General features: G+C 37.3%; 1 protein-coding gene across 8 annotated transcripts in view; it reads left to right on the forward strand.

Annotated features, from left to right (window-relative positions):
- JAK2 (Janus kinase 2) overlaps positions 1–19,764 on the forward strand; it is a 95,002-nt gene that overhangs the window by 34,387 nt on the left and 40,851 nt on the right. For 5 of the 8 annotated variants that reach the window (XM_014953921.1, XM_014953922.1, XM_014953926.1 and 2 more), the window contains 2 exons: positions 6,106–6,250; positions 10,540–10,790. In XM_014953921.1, coding sequence (XP_014809407.1) covers positions 10,571–10,790 — 220 coding nt within the window. In that variant the 5' untranslated portion in view covers positions 6,106–6,250; positions 10,540–10,570. Of the gene's footprint in view, positions 1–163; positions 247–290; positions 739–5,470; positions 5,795–6,105; positions 6,251–10,539; positions 10,791–19,764 lie in introns of those variants that run through there. The other 3 variants (XM_014953924.1, XM_014953920.1, XM_014953923.1) reach the window with 3 other exon arrangements.

Raw genomic sequence — 19,764 nt, forward strand, 5'->3', positions numbered from 1 at the left:
ATGCAGCTAAATATAAGCTGTGTTGGAAAAGAATATGCCAAAAAATAGAAGTAAGAGGCTTAACCCGCAGAGGGGAAAGGCTTTCAAATGTTGTTTTGACGTTTTTTTGTCTCTACTTTTGCTCTTCCGCCTTCTGTGTACCTCCTGCCTGCTTACAGGGGACTAACAGTGTCACTGCCCTTCCCCCCTGCCGTATAATCTTCTGCTCTTGTTTCACAGGAAGAAAATTCTAGCTCTTCACCCCTGGTGAGTTTCTGCATGCAATGTAAACACATATGACAGTTACTGTAGAGGCAGTAGTTTTACTAACCTCTGAGGAGGGAAGTTGCCTGGCTGGGGAAGTGAGATAAGAGAAAAGGGAGAAAGCAGAATTCAGAAGGAAAGTCCAAAAGGCTTTAACTTTTTAAAATTCAAGACTTGGGAAGAGGTCCTTGAGGAACTGCAAACTGGGCAATTTATCCTAATAGTCAGTTGCCAGCAACTGGAGAGAGTTATGACTCCTTTTCCTCACAGAAGTGTTTCCTGTGAGAAGCTCTTTTATCTTCTGTGAAGGAAGAGAACCTTGTTTTTTTTTCTACCAGGATGTAACTCCACTCGATGAAACTGTTGCACTGTTATTTGCTTAGAAGATACATTTGTTTATAGACTAGGAGATCCAGAGCACTCCCATGGTTGGAGAGGATAAAGAACTTTGTCAAAGGTCTCATGCCCTTCAGAATTACCAGCCTACGGCAAGTGGTGGGTCTTGGCTCTTCTCTTTCTTCCACAGTTAAACTGTTGAGAGCAGACTGTTACCTGATAAATCCCTGCCTACCGGAGGAAAAAGAACAGATCTTTGGAGGCTGAGAGAAGAGAAACAGTTTTGAGACCTTTTCTGTGTGTTGTGCCGCTCTTCAGCCCTCTCAGCCTGCAACATGAAATGCGTGTGACTTCTGATAGCTTAATGCAGCCTGCTTGGTTCTTGATGGCATCTGCTAAACTGGCATCTGCTTGCAACTGTTGATGCTATTCTTTGGCCACAAAGTACTGTAGCAACAACTGTTGGTTTTCTGTTTTGACAAATCCCTCTTCAGTTATGACACTGGGAATTGCATTTGGAAAAGGATAGCTTGCTTTCTTCAAGAGTGTCTTCCAGCATCACCTCCCCACTATCTCAGTCTTGCAATGTTTAAGAAAGCCAAGCGATTTGACAGACTGTTTTGTTACTGTTGTGCTTTTTGCTTTTGTTTGCACTTTCAGTATTTATTTTAACTTCTAAGTGTAGCTATAAGTGGCATATGTAGTATCTAGAGGTTGTTGCAGGGGTTTTCCCCTGGGCGATGTTTTCAACAAGGATGCCTTTTAATAGAAAAATACTTTTTTCTGTTTTAATAGTGAGTTGGAATATTTCCACTTTGAGATGTGATTTTTTTTTTTTAACTTTTTTTTAATTGTCTCCTACTTTCTTGGTAATTCTCTGGTAATTATTTTTACATAGAAGCCAGTGCTTTGATTGTTTAATGTAGGATAGTGGTTCTCCATTTATCATAACCAAAAGCCACCAGGCGAAATGAGACTGGTAACAAGCAGTCTTCAGAAACATTTCTTACTTGGAGTTAATTTTCTCTGTGCACACAGGAACACTGGCAATTCCTTTTTGAAATAAATCAAAGAATAAAATAAGGAAACCTGTGCTTTACTAATTAACCCTTCTTTCATGGTCTGAGCTATTAAATAGAATTCAGTTTTCAGTACAGTTTACGAAACAAAGCCCAGTATGATGTGGCATACTTGTGAAAATATCACTTAGTCCTAATTTCGCTGTTGTCATCTTTTATTGCATCACTTTGGAAGAATTTGAGAGATGTGTAAAGGAATCATGGGAAATGTGTGACATTTTTCACATACTTCATGCAAAAGGTCTTTCTGACCTGTTGTGGTTACTCTTCTTCTGTCCTCTGTGCACATAAAGCTGTGCAGATAATGGTGGCTCTGAATGGACTAAGGATCCTCAGATGCCACTGTTTCAGGAGGTAATCTTTGCCAAAACAATTGGGCAACAATTTGAATTGCTTGGAAATTTTCTGATGAAATAGTCTTTTGCTGAAATTTATCAGCATGGTGAAATTGAAATGTTTAACAGATACAGACCAGCTTTTGCCAAAGTTCTGATTGAGCCAAAGCAGAGCTGTTGCTTGTGGGCAGGTCTTTGATTTGATTGCTTTTCTGGTAACTCACCTACTTGGCAGGTTACCGTGATGCTGAGGCTTCTAGGATGTATTGTTCATTCTGCTTTTCTGACAGCACCCCCAGGTTGCTTTCTTCATGGGATAAGTTAGAGCAAGGACTTCATTCTGTTGTGAAGAACTTAAAAATCATGTGGGGTGTTTTGTTTTTGTTTTATTCCTAATCAGAATGAAAAGGTATTTAATCCTCATACTAACAGCTGCTATCCACTTAGTCCCTGTGTGTCATGCAAGCGGATCAGGCCAGGATCATTACTCTTTCCTTGTGCAAAAGTTCATGGACTCTTGCTGAATTGCTGATACAGGCAGTGGTTTGCCAAGTGAAAACTGTAAGCAAATGTTATCTTTGCTTCTCCACTTTTTTTAGCATATGTTTTTTCATTGATATGTTAATCTACCATCTTCCTTCTGTATCTGCTTGCTATCATGTCCATTCAAATTTTGATGTATTAAAAATTTTTGTGTGATATTAATGTACATCTGATAAAACAGGGAAAGTCCTTGGGAGTCACTTAACTTTTTGCAGTTATTTCTTGTGTCAGTGGCTTTGCCTTGTGGTAGGGCAACTTCGAGATCCACCAATAGGCAGAGCATGTTAGAGAAACACCATGAAATTTAAAGACATACTCCTTCTCTACAAAAAAATCTTTAAACATGATTTAAGACAATGTTTTATGAAAGTTAATTTTAAAATAGGAACAAATGTTACCTTGGAAAAGACAACAGAGGTTTTTTTAATGCAGAAGATGATGCATTTAAAGCACAGATTAGATGTATGTTAGTGTATGGCATCTGTTGTCTAAGCAATGGAAAAAGTTCTCAGATTTTCCAGATTGCTTAGTATTTTTACAGGTATTTTTGAGTGCTTTGATAAAGTTAGTCAGAAGAATATTTTCTTTTGAATGTGTGTTGGAAAGATGTGAATCTGTTGCGGTGATTGTTTTTTTGGGAAATACTAGCTGATGTAGCATGTTCCGACTGAACGAAGACTTCAGAGACTTGTTTGTCCATTAAGAAGCAGTGGCATTTCTGCACATGCTGATGTTTTAAAAATACACTATTTTATTGCCTGTCAAAGTAGTGTATGCATTTGGTCACTTGAATTTAGTATAATTTTGTGTTTAAAAAAACCCATCAAAACAAACCTGCGTACACAAAGCAAGTCAGACCAGATATGAAAGGAATTTTGCATGTTATATGCAGAATATGAATACTGTTACCTTTTTTAAGGTTAAACTTCTCACAGCATTAATAGGCCATGCTGAGTGTATGTTACAGGAAAGTTTAGTTGTGTTCCATTTGTCTGTGAAGGCTATAATTAAATATTAAGTATGCATATTAAATGTAAACCAAACAAACTAACCAAAACAATTACAACTGGGAAATGACTGACCTTTCATCTTGGTCTAATCTTAGTTTTAGAGGTTAAAAAAATATATTTTGTAGGTCTTGTAATGAGACACATAGTACTATTTAGAACTTTTCTGGTGTTCTCCTGATACTGCTTACTAATGTAAGACCTGTTAGCACTGTTTTGTGAGACTTTTCTAGTCTCTTACCTACACTCTTAACCACCTACCTGCTGTCACTTGGGAAGGTTTTCGTGACTGAAGTTTACAAAATTAATTCAAATTCCTTGAAATAAGGATGTGTGTATAAGCAGATGGAAAGTGTGCACATTTTTCTCATCTTCAGTTTACACAAGATAACATAGTCTACTGGCAATAAACATGTTGAGTTGTTGGGAGACAATCTATGTCTTCAAGGCCTTACTTGTCAATAGAAAATGCCAGAAACATAAGCTGGTGTAGACTTGAACAAATTGGAGGGGAAGAGGAAATGGGAGAGCCAGGTTACTGGCAAGATGGTGCACTGTCAGATTGGTACAGCCAGGAATGTAGGTAACATTCTTTGCAGCTTTGCTGCTGAAAGAACAAGTTGTGTCAGATGAGACTTACTCAGCTTGAAAGTATGTAAACTGAATAGTTTTATGAGGTCTTGATGCAGCTCCTATAAATAGGTATGCCTGTAAATGTGTGCAGAATAAAAAAAGTTGTTGAGACTTAAAAAAAAAAAAAGTTACTATAACCATCATGAGCTTGTTCAGCTTGGGAGTTTTTCATCTTCAGATTTCCTCCAGAGTTATGAGCTGCTCTTTCATAAGCAAGCAATCATTTTTCTGTTTGTCATGTGAAGAAGGATAGACTTGATACTAGGCTGCTTTATCCTATTTTTCAGCTTGAAAAGCAAGCTGCAATGTCCCTGAGCTTATTCAAACTGTTGCAACCCTTATTCCACTGGGCTCTGCTAGGCAGTGAGTAGTAGTGGCTTGAGTTCTTACCTTAACATGGTTTGTCCCATCAGTTTGTCAGCAGCTGTCTCATATAGCTAATGATGTTATACAATTGGTCTGGAGTTTATGGGAAAATGACATAATTAACTACAGTCAGGTAAATCTTCATGCAGTTTAGCTCAAAGTCAAGAGCCCGACTGGAAATGATGAATGCAAGGCAGTTCTGAGCACGGAACAGTACTTTTAAAAGAGAAAATAATTTAGAATACTGAGCCATTCCCCTTGATCTGAAACCTGCACGATGAGGTGGTGGTTCTGTGCTTTAGCTGAAGCTGTTCCCCTTAGATCATTGTGCATGCAATGTGTGCTCAGTAGGTCAGTGATAGACTTCTCTGTCCCAACAACACCCCCTTTTTCCCCTCCAGCACTTTAATACAGGTCTGGAAAACTTGCATTGACTGTACCGGACTTTGGATCAGATCTTAATTGGCTGGCTAGACAGTGTTTGAAGGAGAATCCCTGGAGGTGCATACAAAATACACAGCTGTCCAAACAAGGCAAAACTGCTTATCTCTAAAGCCAGTATTGCAAGGGGAGAAACGCTAATCGTTGCCATAACAGTCTGACTTATGTGGGGAGAGAAGCTGAATTTACTGCCTGTTGAGATGGTTTCCTTTTTCTTGGGATATTATGATACACTCAGTAGACACAGCACATGGTGCTGAGGAAATTGTGTTTATTTCCTTTTCTCCTCTCCTGTCCAGGGAGATTTCTGTCTGAAGAGTCACCAGATATAAAACCTGCAGAATTCTCCCATTCTGAATTCTACCCCTTTTGAACTTCCATTTTATTTTTTTCCCCTCTGTTCAGTTTTAAAATACATTTTTGCTTCTCTGTCAGGCCCTTTCCTATGTTAGGAGGGTCACAACAGGGAATTTATCATTTTCTCTCTGGTACAGGAAGCTGCTGTTAATGCTTAAGTGCTTTCAAATTGTGTTTCTTGCAACCACAGAAGTGTTGTGTAAAGAGAGCAAGGGTGGGTGTGCCCTTGTCCTTCCTGCTACAAGACACTTGGTTTTAACTTCCACATGAGTTGAAATGACTGGCTGTTTGAAACAGAATTAATTGTTCTGGCTAAATGGAGTGTTACTAGATGAAGTAATCCTACCGTGTCTATTCTTGTAATTACTTTTCCTTTTTCATTTCTCTTTTCTTCTTGTAATGCCATCATCAGTTTTCTTAAACTGATGCTGTATTCACAGAAAAGAAAAACATGGTAAGTGCAAAAAAAAATATTGGTAATTATATTTCAAGTTAGCTGTCTGTTTCATATGCCAGTTTCTTGCTAGAACTAAAGAGTGGTTTCAGTACCAAAAATGTGTTTTAAAAATGCTTTTTGAAAAACTTTGTATCAAAAAAACGTAAATTTAAAAAGTTCTTGGCAAAGATGGCAGGAATTTGGGGAAATGAGGTAGGAATGGATCATTCTCTGTACCTAAATACGGATTTGAATTCTTAAATAATGATGCATTATGTATTGTTCACAGCCATTAACTTTTTTTAATACTAAGTATGTTTTCATTGCAGATACATTATGTTCCACCACTGCTTGTGTGCCTGCTTTGCCTGACCTCCTGTGGATACCAGCAGCAAGTGGGTGACTTGTGACGTGCTTATTTAAAGGGCTTCATCAATCTCATGTTTCATACAGACGTTTATCAAGTGATAAAAGGTAATTAACAGTCAGAGATTAATCTGTAATGAGAAAATGCTCTTATTTTTGAACCTCCAGAGTTGTATCTTTGAAGTGATATGGCTTAAGAACCTAGGCCTGGGGATTACCCTAGAAACCCACAAACAAAAGAAAAGAAAGGAAAAGAAAACAGGAAAAAAAAAAAAAAAAGACATAAATGGAAAGTGGGAAAGGATTGTTTTCAAGAGAGTTTAGATTTCACAAAACTGATAGAGCCCATAGTTCAAATTGACCATAAGAAGAAAAAAATGTTCTTCTGAATGGGGTTGTGAATGCTGTATATTATTAAATCATTAGGATTTTTGTATGTCCTCCATATTTTAATGAAATTTCTTGCATAAGTGGTGGTTTTCAATCCCATTAATTAGTTTCTTCCTGATTGACTTAAAAAGAGCCATATGAATCAACGCAGCCCACTGTGGCTGGTAAAATTAATCCCCATTTAGGTGCATTGGAGGTACAGACGGCAACAGAGAATTGCATTAAACATGTTCCACTATAGATGCTGGTGATTGTGGTCAGAGCAATATGGGGAATGATTAATGTCATCCTTTAGAAGCTGTGATTTGAAATATTATCCAGATTAGGAACATTAAAATAATCCTATTGGATCAAATCCTCTGTTTATCAGTACCAGAATCGGCTCTTCTATAGTTAGTAGCTTTGATCTCCAAATCAAGATGTTTATATTCCATCCAGATTTTGTTATACATTCTTGATTATGTGGATAAATGGACAGGCTGTGTTTCATTTTCACTGAGTCTTGGTTGTGTCAGACATCCCGTTTCAGTTGTGTATGAACCTGGTACATAGCTCCTTTTTGGCATATACCTCTGTGGTACTGTGAGTAATTTACCCACAGAATTCCCATTCTTAGTATATTAAACCCTTTTATACAGCTGTGGGAATTCTTGGAATTCTTTACACGGACACTTACATTCTTTACACAAACACAGAAATTCTTTTTAAGTATGGTATGATAATAAATCTATTCTGTATACCAGAGAAAATTATACTCAAATATATTTTGCAAAAAGGTTGATTGAAGTCTCCAAGTATGTTTAGTCTCAAGTGACTTAGCTTTTACAGTGGTCAGAAGACTAGACCATATCTTAAATATTCTGAATGAACAGCGATTAAATTTTTTTTTTGCCATGTTTAAGGTTTCTGTTGTGCTGATGTAATGGTCTCTGAAGGGAGCAAAGATGGGAAAGCTAAGTGTGTCAAATTGGATATTTGTCTGGTAAGAAATGCAGGTGAAAGCAACTTATGTGAATGATGAGCCCTTTCACACCACCAGTGAGTGGTGACAGTGTGTTTCAGTTACTGCACGTCTGAAGCTCTCTCCATACAACTGATTTAATTGGATATATAGGACAAAAGCCAAGAAAATGTGTTTTCTATTTTTCAGTGAAGAAACAGATTTCGCGATATTTCTTGCTTTCACCTGTCAGTTTCATCAGCGCTTAGATGTAAAAGACAAACTTGGAAATTATTCAAATTGAAGTACTGACAATTATACAAAAAGTATCTCTGGAGATTTTTCAAATGTTGCGTGGAACTTTTGAAATTAGTGCAACAAAAAGAGTACAGTAGTATATTCTGCTACAGTATTTCTTTTTCATTTTTTATTGCGCTTTATTGATATTTCACATGCTAAGGTATGATTAAGCAATGTTCCCTTCTAGGTTTATGGAATTTTTTAATACAGAAACAAGGAGGGAACAATGAGGGTTGGTTTGGATTTTTTTTTGAATGGCAAATGTGTTTGTAAATGCACATACTTTATGAAGATGAGCTAGGCACAAGCATGTCTGTTTAGTTCACTTCTGAAATTGGCCAGGTTTTCGATTGGTTTTGTAAACAGTATTTCCATTCAGTGTTCGGTAGACATAATACTAAGTGATCAAGACGAAAATATCTGTCAGTTCAGGTGAAGGTTTGTATTCAACAGAGGGTTAATATTAGAATATTTTCAAAAAATTACTATGGTAATTACAGAAGGCTTCCTCTAGAGATTAAAGCTGTGAAGTTTTGTGTAAGTGGGCAGTACAGCACAAACGTTACATCTTATATGTTGTTGACATGGGTAGTGAGAAATCTTTTAAATTTTGTGGTTTTAGTAATGTGGTGGTTATTTTCTTCTAAGAAACATGAATTCCTTGATGGGTTAAGAGAAATGCATTTTTTCCTTAATTGAACACTTATTTACCTGTGTGCTGCCTTTGCAGCTGAAAGCACAAATCTTCTCATTTAAAGGTGATTGGCTCTATGAATGAGGTGCAGGGAATCTACATGCCCCCCTACATGAGGGCCCCAAGAACTGTAGTGAGTGACACCTGTACCTAGAATTTCAGATTTATGTCTGTGGTACACTGGGTCTTTGTGTTGCTTAGTTTGGGAAATAAAATGATGCACTTTTGTTTTGGTGATGCTGTCCATTTTTTTCCCCTTTTCCCCAGAATTACCACCATGGTAGCATAGTTTTGTCCTCCAGTATGTGTAATTCAATATTCTCATCTATCACGTAGTTCATGAAGTTAATGTTTTCCTTCTTTAAGGTGTTTAGCCTTTTTTTTCCTCTTGACTTAACTGTTGTAATCTAATTCTGCGGCACAAGTCATCTTTAGCCCACATAAATGTAAGTCATATGCTCACCATTTCCTCAGTAATTGTAGATAGGAGCAGAAAATTAATAAAAAAAATTGTTCCAAACAGCTCTTTTATGATAAAGCAACATAGTTCACTATAAACAGAAGCTGTAGAAAATGGCACATTAAGAATATAGCACCCATCTGCCTATGCAAAACAATAAACATATTTTTAAGTTAAACAGTAACATTTTCATGTTCAATATCTTTAATAACTGTTTAGTATCTTCATCAATGACATACAGTGTAATTGAACACAGCCTCAGCAAGTTTGGCAATGACACCAAGCTGAGCAGTGCAGCTAATACGCCGGAGGGAAGGGATGCCATCCAGAGGGACCTTGACAAGCTTGAGAGGTGGGCCTGTGTGAACCTCGTGAAGTTCAACATGGCCAAGTGCAAGGTCCTGCACCTGGGTTGGGCAGTCCCCAGTATCGGTACAGACTGGGGGATGAATGGATTGAGAGCAGCACCACAGAAGGACTTGGGGATATTGGTAGATGAAAAATGAGACAGGAGCTGGCAATGTACCCGTGCAGCCCAGAAACCCAGTTGTATTGTATAAAAAGAAGTGTGGCCAGCAGGTCAAGTGATGTGGTTTTGCTCCTCTGCTCTGATTTCAGGACCCCACTTGGAGTCCTGCATCCAGCTCTAGGGTCCCCAGCACGAGGAGGACATGGACCAGTGAGACTGAGGCCAGAGGAGGGCCACAAAAATGATCAGAATTCCAGATGGCAGTTATTTGGAACCAGTTATATTAAAAGCAAGTCTTACAGACTGTGGTCAAAACTTTTATCATAAGCATAGATTATACTGACTAAAATTATGAAGGTCTCATAGAAGAGCAAAGACATTCTTCAACTGGCTTTTGGAATGTGCTACCGATCTCTTTATTTTTAAACTATGGGATTTTTTTTTCACTGTCAAATATAACTGTGGTTACATATTGAGTTATTAATCTCTTTTCTTTGATTACGTTTATCAGAGAGGATCTTTAGCTGGAGTTCCTTATGAAGAGAATTAAATGATGAGTCTGAAAGGAGGAGGTCTTGATCGTCCTCCCATTTGTAGATACAAAACAAGTGTGCTTACTTAGAGTCTTACCTCCATTACCACTTTTTGTTTTAAGTATCTGCTTAAGACTAAAACTTAGCTGAAAGGTTCTATTCCTACCCTTCTCTTCACCAGTGCCAGTTCGTGACCTAGCTAGCTGGTTTGTCTTGTAAATTCTCAGTGCAGTATTTGTGTTTGAAGTGGGAATATAACAAATTACACAAGTATCATTACAGGGATTATTTTGGCTTTCAGGTTTAATTAGGATGTTTCAGTTGGAGAGCTGAGCACACACTGTCTAAAATTCAGTGAGAAGTAATAAATCCTCTGGTTGGACTGCCATTTAATACCTCTGTTTTTCCTATCATAGTGTCTGTTATTTTTCAGACTAGGGTGATGTAGTAAATCAAGGAGAAATGCAACTTCTAGTAAACCTTCTAAGCCATTCTCTCGCCCTTAGCTGTTAATGTTTTTCGTGTATCAGAGTGGTACTATCATTAAATAGGAGTATTACAAGCAAAACCAAATACGGTTAGTCAAGAAGTGCTCCTTACATTTCTTTTAGGCAAATGCTCTGAACAGAACCAAAACGAACAATGGCCTGTCTTACAATGACAAATATGGAAGGTACAGCAACTTCTACTGTTCACCAAAATGGTGACATCCATGGGAATACCAGTGCACCCAAGCAGACAGAACCATTGCTTCAGGTGTACCTTTATCATTCTCCGGGGAAGACAGGTGGAGATTACCTTCAATTTCCAGCTGGAGAGTATGTTGCAGAAGAGATTTGCGCTGTTGCCTGTAAAGCCTGTGGTAAGTATATACGTAATGGTTTTCCTAATGAAGGAGCAAAATTCAACTTAATGCAAGAAAGTTTTGAATAATCCAGAGATCATCAAAATGGTGATGTTTTAACTGAAATGCTAATCTCTCTGGTCTTTCAGAAGTAATCAGTATCAGAAGTAATTAGCACCAGGCTGCAAAACTGTTCCTGCTGGAATGGTTGTGAAAGTAACATTGTAATTGGGTGACTGCCACCTTTTTTTTTTTTTTTTTTTTAGGGGTTTTCCTTTTTCTTCCTGTCAGAAGTAGAACTTAAAAATGCAAAGGTTATTCGTTTTATAAGGACTTCTCTTCTTAGATGAAAGAAGAGGACAAACAGCTCATCATTCATTCTTGTTCCACTGACAGGTCACCAGGGTGAGCTGAGAAAGCTAGAGATTGCTTGTCTCTTATATTTTCCAGACTATCTTCGGGAATAAGCATGCGCCAGTACATCATCAATAAAATAATTGGAGAATACATTATTAAACAGCACAAGGAATCAGAAAAAGGAGTATCCTTTACCTGGAAGTCTTCTTTCATTGAGTTGAGATATAGTTTTGATAACTAAATCACAGCAGAAGCTGTAGATAACTTGAATTACTTTCTGTTGCAACCTTGCAAAATAGATTGATCCTGGCAGTTATGCATGCATTGTGTATTATACCTCCTTAATCATTTTGCAGATGGAAACTGTTCTATTAGATACAGCATTACTGCCTCTGCGTGTGTGTGGTTAATGTTTTTTGTAATTGTTTAGGAAATAAATTGAGTAAATGACAGGGAAGTATATTTGAAATAAATAAAATGTTTATATCTAAGAATGCCTTTGAATTGTTTAGGTTACTTTTACCTTGAATTTAATGTGAATAGATGTTGAGACCCGCAGTGAAATAATTCAAGCATGCATTTTATGCATGCATCTTTCATTGCAAAATTACATTGAATTTGTGAATAAAAAATTCATTTCAATAAACTTTGTATATTAAAGTGACTGGTTTTTTTGTTACTCATGCACATGTGCATACACACATGTACACAGAGTCTCTCCATATCTCTTTTGGGCTGTCAAGACTAGGTCTTTGGTTTAGCTTTCCAAGTGCTGCATTTCAGGTGCAAATGAATTTAAAATAAAGACTTTTAATTCCAAACCTTTCTTTTCTAGTGGATAACAATTATGAAGCTGCTGACTCTGACTCTCCAAACTCTCTGCTGACTCTCCAAACATCTTATACTTTTGTGATTTTTTTGTCTCCTGATTCCTATACTGTTTTTAAATATGGTTTTCATGACTTTACTTTTGGGAGAGATCTGTCAGTGTTTCCTGTGCTGTTGAATGTCTTGTACTGACTGAGTTGCATGCTGTGCATTGGTAATTTGCTTGTATATGCTAGTTTCACAAAGATTCTTCTGGGTTTAAGTCCCGTTGTTCCTTGGAATTCTTTAGGTATGGCAGTCTGACTAAGATCCAAGTTTGTAGAGTTGCTCTTCATGTAATATAGAGCTTTAGGCAGACAAGCACATATAATTAGTTCAGCAGAACCACTGCCCAGGACTCCTTCTGGGAGACCATGAAGAAGTAGTATGATGTTCAGAGGTTCACGAAGTTTTAGCTGTGTGAGATTTTGCTGCTCTAATGACCCTGTAGGTCTGAGTTTGACAGATGGACCTGGGAGCATTCCCAGTCAAGTTATCTTTTTGGTGGTGACTCAAATCAAGAGCTTCCAGCTGTCTTCTACTATGTCCCCAAGCTTCTGTAGTCTCTTTCCTCTGGTTGAAGAAAAGAGGATGTTGTCTTCCTGCTTTCGAAAATATGCCCATACTCATTTCTGTAATAAGGACAGATTTCTTAGCACTGCAGCCCGTGTTTTTTGGACCTCATTTTGCCCCTTTGTCAGCTTTGTTCAGACCCCCAGTTACATCATCTAGAAGTGTATAAGGCTAATGGGGGGAGGGAGAGTTTCTTCACTTTTGGACTGTTAAAGTGATACTAAATTATTACTTTTTTTTTTAAATGAAAATAAGTACTGTTGTAGTCACTAGGGTATTGCTGAGGGAGTGAAATAGTCAATAGTTTTACTAGATAGTGACGGAAAAAATGCTTCATTGTTTAACTTGGATATTCATGTACCAACTTGCCAGAATATTAAACTGGTAAGGGCTTGTATCCATCAAATTCAGTATGTTCAAAATAACATGGTCTTTGAATCATCAACCATGACATCAGGTGCCTTTCTTCCTTTGCTTCCTGTCTGACTTAAGTTGTTGGGGTTTTTTTGTGATAGGGGAATTACAAGTCATCTGAACACAAATTTTTCAGTTACTTTTCTAATGAAAATGCAGTTAAAGCTCACCTTGCAGAAAGTCCAACCTAGTCTAAATTCACTGTAACAGTAACTACCTTGGTAGTTTGATTGGCTGTTTCTACTGTTATTGCTGGTCTGCTCACTTTTTTTTCTTACATTTTCTGTGGTTAGAATTTTCCTTGCTTTAGTTACCAGATGTTTGTTCAAGTTATGTTCTTCTTTCCCCATAACTGATCTTAGGGAAATATTTATGTGCAATAATCAAATTATCCCTACATCTTCCTTTTGATAAAACTTAAATTGATTTATTTGTTCAGCTTGAATGTCATAAATGTTTTAATTTTTTGCTGTCTGCGCTATCTCCAGTTTCCCAGGAAAATGTGCAGACCAGGCCACGTATCATCTATCTTCTCACTCACATCACAAACATGCAAGCCCCAATTCTTGCTAATCCACAAATCCCATTAGTGTTCACCTTGTCATCATCTGAAAACTTCATACTCTATTGCCTGTTTTGTCAGACCTCACCAGTCCTGCTCAAGGCTTCTGTCTGTTCCTTCTCAAGGCTTCTATCTTTTTGGGGTACCAGTTTCTGTTTTGCTGGTATGGGCTAGTACCTGCCTTCTAGATGTGTCCTTTTTATACCTGACTGTTTTTAATATAATTTTGTATGAATAGTACTCCTTATCGAGTTTTTTTGTAGTTTTCTATTGTTTGAGTATTCTTCACCAGAGTTTCTTAAGTGTATCAGTAATTATTTATACTTGTATAAATAAAATGTTTTGTCATGTTGAGCCTTTATCCTTGTAAATGTGAGGTAGACAAAGTCTTCTGAAGAGTGGTTTCTGCCTGGCAGCTACTATGGCAGTATTATACAACCATTTTCTCAAAGGAATTTATAACTTCATTTCTTTCTAAATTGGTGGAAAATGCTGAAATAGCTGCAGGGTTTTTTTCTCTTTCATAACATTTATTAGTGCCTAAATCATGAGGTACCACTTCTTACTATTTTCTGTTTTTTCTAGGAGGTTTAGCGTTTGTACAGCAGAACATGTAGATCTGCAAAGCCTATGCAGTCAAATAATGTTTATGTTGCCAAGACTCATCTTTTGGGAGTTAGCTGTGATTCAGAATACTTTATAAAGAAGAGAATGGTTCAGGTAGTAGGCATGTCTGAAGTGTAACAAACATGGTAATTGTTAATGAACTTTCTCTGTGATCTGAGCAATTGTTAGATCTCTTGGTAGCAGAGCTGGTTACATCAACGTGTGGCTGTTATTGGTGGCAAGCAGGACTTATGGATCTAGGCAAACATCAGCCTTCACAGAGACAGCTTTATTATATACCTCTTACACGGTTCAAAGCCTTGAAAGTTTTCCAGTCCGTGCTGGCTTGACTTTAGATCTGTTGCATATAGCGTGTATTTGCTATATAAATATTATTGTAAAATATTTTTCTGTAATTTATGCTAGTTTGAGGCATGCATGCAGAGGCTAAGCCTTTCCTTATTTTATTTTAAAACAACTTTCCATTTTTTGACAAATATAATAAATTTATTTATTTATATGAATCTTTTTGTAGGTTCATATTTTTATATGGAACTATCTGAATATGAAACTAAAAATCACTTTTTTTAGCCAGAAATGCAAGAATAAGTGAAATGTCTTGAAGTTAGGTTTAAATTGACCAGTCAGTGTCATAGTTCAGCTCTTTTATGTTAACTACTATTTAATTGCCATGTAAAAAATTACAAAACAAAGCAATTTTTTGCTCTCAACCTAAGATAGAAAGTGGTATTAGAGGAGCTAACTGATGGTGGAAATGAAATACAATGGAGAAATTGTTCTGGAGGTTACAGAACCATTGTGTTAGGTATATCTTCAAAATTCGGTATCAGAGACTTGTTTTCCCAAATCATCGTCTTAACTCCCTCATTTTTTCCACTCTCTCAAATCTTAAATGAAATTTCTCTTTTAAGCTGTTTTTAATGTGTTTACAGTCAGTAAATAACAATAACTGAATTTTGTTGTGGTATAGACCGATCAGATACAGACTACTGGGAAGATCTGAATTTGAATTTGAATCTCGGATGCATTTATTTATATACAGAAAGAAGGATATTTTGTGTACTGTATTCGTATAAATATGCTATACCAAAAAATTTGCAATAAGATACTGCCCAGTCTCTTCTAAGTGGATTTAAGGGTTTTTGTGATGGGTTAAAGTAATTTTAAAAAAAGCAACACCACCCAACAACAAACAAACAAAAACCCAAACAACTGTGGACTACATACTGTAAACTTACCAGAATAGCACGTTATTACGTACTATTATAATAATATTATAATAATATTATTATAATAATTATTATAATTATATAGTAGTATTATGGGAAAATAACTTTATATTTTTAAACTATCAATTTGTTGATTTATTTTCATCAGCTGAATAATATGAGCAAAAAATACATGCATCACTTGTATGTATAATCCAAATTGTTACTGAATTGAAGTTAACAAAGTGAAGACATTTTTATATTACACTAGGTGAGTTTGTAAATCAGAGTTAAAACAGTCACAGTTATAAGCAAAACATTGCTTTGATGTTAGCCAAGTAAATTTGTTCTATATTCTTGAAATACTTAATTAAGTAGCAGAGTATGCAGAGCTAGTGACTTGAAATGTAACCAGAACATGAAAAAAATCACTGAAAAATGTTTTGGCAAACTCAACGAAGGAGTATAGTTTTGTTTAGCATCTTGCATTTTTGCTATGGCTCGTCATCCTGGTGTATATGAACCCTAAATTTCTGTAGGAAGTATCTGACACTGTTTTTCTGCTTTCTGACAGGCTCTTGTTCTAGTTTCCCCCTGTGTGTTTTCCCTGTGTAATATTAACTTTTTTATGGAACTAGAATCCCAAGAGGGAATAATTTTATGATAATCCTGTCAGGGTTGCAGATTTACGGGCAGCTAGCAGTTAACAAAAGACCTTGAATTTGTTGGCTTCTGTGTTTGGGGTTTTGTTTGGTTTTGGTTTTTGGTGTTGTTTTTTTGTTTTTGTTTTTGTTTTTGTTTTTTTATTGTTGAAGCTCCACCTAGGAACCTTTTAATTCTCACACATCTGATTTGCAAATAGATTGGAAGTTCTATGGTACTTTCCTTGAAAGCAGCTTGTGCCCCCCAAAAAGCTGTAAGATAGCAGGGAATTTTCATTTATAACAAAGTTTCACAACATTTAATGTGACTAAACACAGACAGCGTCTGCATTCAATTAAACATTTTCAAGGGAGCAACTGTGTTGCATAATTTGATGATTGTGATGATGTATGTCTTTGCTTAGATGGTTCAGAGGAGATTCCTTGCTACTAGCTGAAGAACTTTAAGCAGATCTATCCTTAACATGCTGAATTTTCAGAATTCACGTGATGCAGAGTTATTGATTATAACTGCCTGATTTGGGGTGTGTGTGTGTGTGTTTTTGTGGGGTTGTCTTTTGTTGTTTTTTCTTATGTGAAAGCCTTTCCTGAAAATCCGCACACAACACACCACCTCCCTCCCCCCTCTTCCTCCCCAAGGGGAGGAATGAATTAATCAGAACTCTGGGTAATTCTATTTTGCCAGGAACGGAAATGTGCTTTAATTAAGTATTCAGAAAACATTTTGTTGATAGGATAGCGACACTGAATGTGGTGTTAGAGTTCAGAAAGCCTTCAATTTGTATGAAAGATGAGGGTAAGATATTATTTTTATGTAAGAAAAGCCAAGCAATTTTCCACCTGGTACATGCAAGACTTTGTAATTTTTAGATAGTTTACTTGACAGTTGTGTATGAGAACTGAATAATGTTTGTATGGGACTTCGAAAATCTGAGATTTTTTTTTACATTCTTTTTAATCATTAACTCCATGCAACTAATTGCCTTCATCTGTGTACAGCTAGTGACTTGAATTTACAGTTTCGTAAGATACTAATTCTATTGTAGACTACACATGGTGTCCCCATTTCATAGTGTCATCTTTATTGTGATAGAGTTTCTATTTTTTATTTTTTCTTTACGGAGGGACTTTATCTAATGAAAACATACTGTGTGGGTGAAAAGGTACCTAATGCCAACAAAGGAGGAAAGGCAGAAAAACTGTATTTCCTTAGCTGCTTCAGGGTAAATGAAGTAGTGTGGCTTGTCTGGATGTGGAGCTCTAAAATCATAATGAGGAAAGGGAGAAACTACTATGCAAATCATTCTTTTTTTTTTCAGGCTTGATGTAGAAGTTTGAGGAATAAACTTATGCAGTGTTACAGCCTTTCGTGATGTTACTTGACAGTCTGTATAGCGTGATGAGGCTCCTTTATTTGGCCTTACACACTAAATAAGTACTTGCCAAGAGATGGTCATGTTTTTGACTTTGCAGTAGTCTGGACAATTTATTTAATAGCTCCCACTGGAGAAGCAAAGTGGAGAACAATTCTGCATTATTATGTCTTGAGTCACTGTCTCTTCTCCTAATTAATCATTGATTGATTTCATAGCATGGTTAGGGCAATGCAGAAATCCAGGGGAGGATTTTTAGTGCCTGTTGTGAACAGCTGTTCTGATTTCTACGTGTGGTGAAAATAAATTTCTCAGAAGTTTTCAGTATTGTTGACGTGACTAGGCTTCGTCAGAAGACTTTGGTTCTCCACCCCCCCACACCTCCAGCCCCAGTCTTTTGGTTTTCATTGTTTCTGTAGAAAACACTTAAATACTGCAGTTATGATTCTCTTGAAAAGTCCCTGCAATTAATAGTGCTGGTAAGAATTACAATAAAAGAGATGTTTCTGGCTTCTCTGCTTTTGTCAGACTTCAGTGGGCAATTTTCAAGACTGTAATAAGGGGATTTGCTCTATTTGTATAACAGTTGAGCCTCTTCAAGTGTAGTGATATTCTGGCACAAGCGCATAATTCTTAAGAAAAAAATGAGAAAGGAAAAAAAAAAAATGTAACTCCTTTCCTTGAAAAACACACGATCTATGTAAGGTGCAAGGTCCTGCACCTGGGTCATGGCAATCCCAGGCACAAATACAGGCTGGGTGGAGAAGGGATTTCAGGCAGCCCTGAGGAGAAGGGCTTAGGGGTGTTGGTAGACGAGAAGCTCACCAGGAGCCAGGAATGTGAGCTGGCAGCCCAGAAAGCCAACCGCATCCTGGGCTGCATCAAAAGAGGCACGGCCAGCAGGTCAGGAGAGGTGATTCTGCCCCTTGACTCTGCTCTGATTAGACTCCACCTGGAATACTGTGTCCAGCTCTGGAGCCCTCAGCCCATGAAGGGCATGGACCTGTTGGAACAGGTCCAGAGCAGGGCCACAAAGGTGATCAGAGGGCTGAAGCACTTCTGTGAAGACAGGCTGAGAGAGTTGGGATTTTTCAGCCTGGAGAAGAGAAGGCTCTGAGGAGACCTTATAGCGGCCTTCCAGTACCTAAAAGGGGGCCTACAGGAGAGATGGGGAGGGATTCTCTGTCAGGGAGTGGAGCAATAGGATGAGGTGTAATGGTTTTAAACTGAAAGAGGGGAGATTTAGTTTATATATCAGGAAGAAATTCTTTACTGTGTGGGTGGTGAGACACTAGAACAGGTTGCCCAGAGAAGCTGTGGATGCCCCTTCCCTGCAGGTGTTCAAGACCAGGCTGGATGGGACTTTGAGCAACCTGGTTTAGTGGGAGGTTGTCCCTGCCCATGGCAGGGGACTTGGAACTAGATGATCTCTAAAGTCCCTTCTAACCCCAACCGTTCTATCGTACTGTGGTTCTATGATACGTTGTAGAGCACTAGCAGTGAAAGGTACAATTTAGCATTTGGAAGTAAAAGTGCTGAAGTATGAGGAATGGCTGAGTGCCCAATTTACTTGACATACGTAGGAAGGTAGCAAAGAGGGTTTTTTTGGTGGTTTTTTTTTTTTTTAATGCCAACATTTCTGATTTCTAGGGGGAACTCCAGATCATATTCCTTGCTTAGTTTCTGAAGTTTCTGAATGGCAATGTTATGATCTGGGTTTAAATATCTCAGGGGTTTTATTATTTTGATTTGATTTTTTTTTTTTTGAGAGCCAGGATGAGGGTGCCTGTAATGTATTTGGTGAAATACAGCAGTGTAATGTTTAAGAATATTACTTGGAAATTTTTTTCTTGTTAAGTTTGCTTACGTGAGATTGTTAGTAGTTAGGGGAAATGTATTAGTGAGAGTAAGTAAATATTCATCATCACCTTAAATGGTGTTCAGCATCCAGGTAGACTCCTGAAGTAGGCTGGTGTTTCATGTGCATTACGCTGTAATTGATCTGAAATTATTTGGGATACAGACACTACACAGCCTTAAAATTGTTAAATTTGTTGTTCCTGATTTATGGACAATGAATCTGTAATGTAATCTAGTTGATCCTACCTCACACATCAAATGAGAACCATGTTTAGTTACATGGGATAGATTTCTTTTTAACTCCATAAAATTGAGTTAGTTTGGTATTTCTTAAAAGTCTGATCAAATATGTCTTAGTGCCCCATAAATTTAAATTTGCAACATCTAGATTTACAGCTAGTCCTTCAGTAACTAATCCCTTCAGGATTGTTCTTCTGGGGGTTTTGTTTAGTTTTGGTTTCTCTTTGGTTACTTTACGTAATGCTTTCT

The sequence above is a fragment of the Calidris pugnax genome, unplaced genomic scaffold (genome assembly GCF_001431845.1).
Source record: "Calidris pugnax isolate Ruff unplaced genomic scaffold, ASM143184v1 scaffold178, whole genome shotgun sequence".
Taxonomy (NCBI): Eukaryota; Metazoa; Chordata; class Aves; order Charadriiformes; family Scolopacidae; genus Calidris; species Calidris pugnax.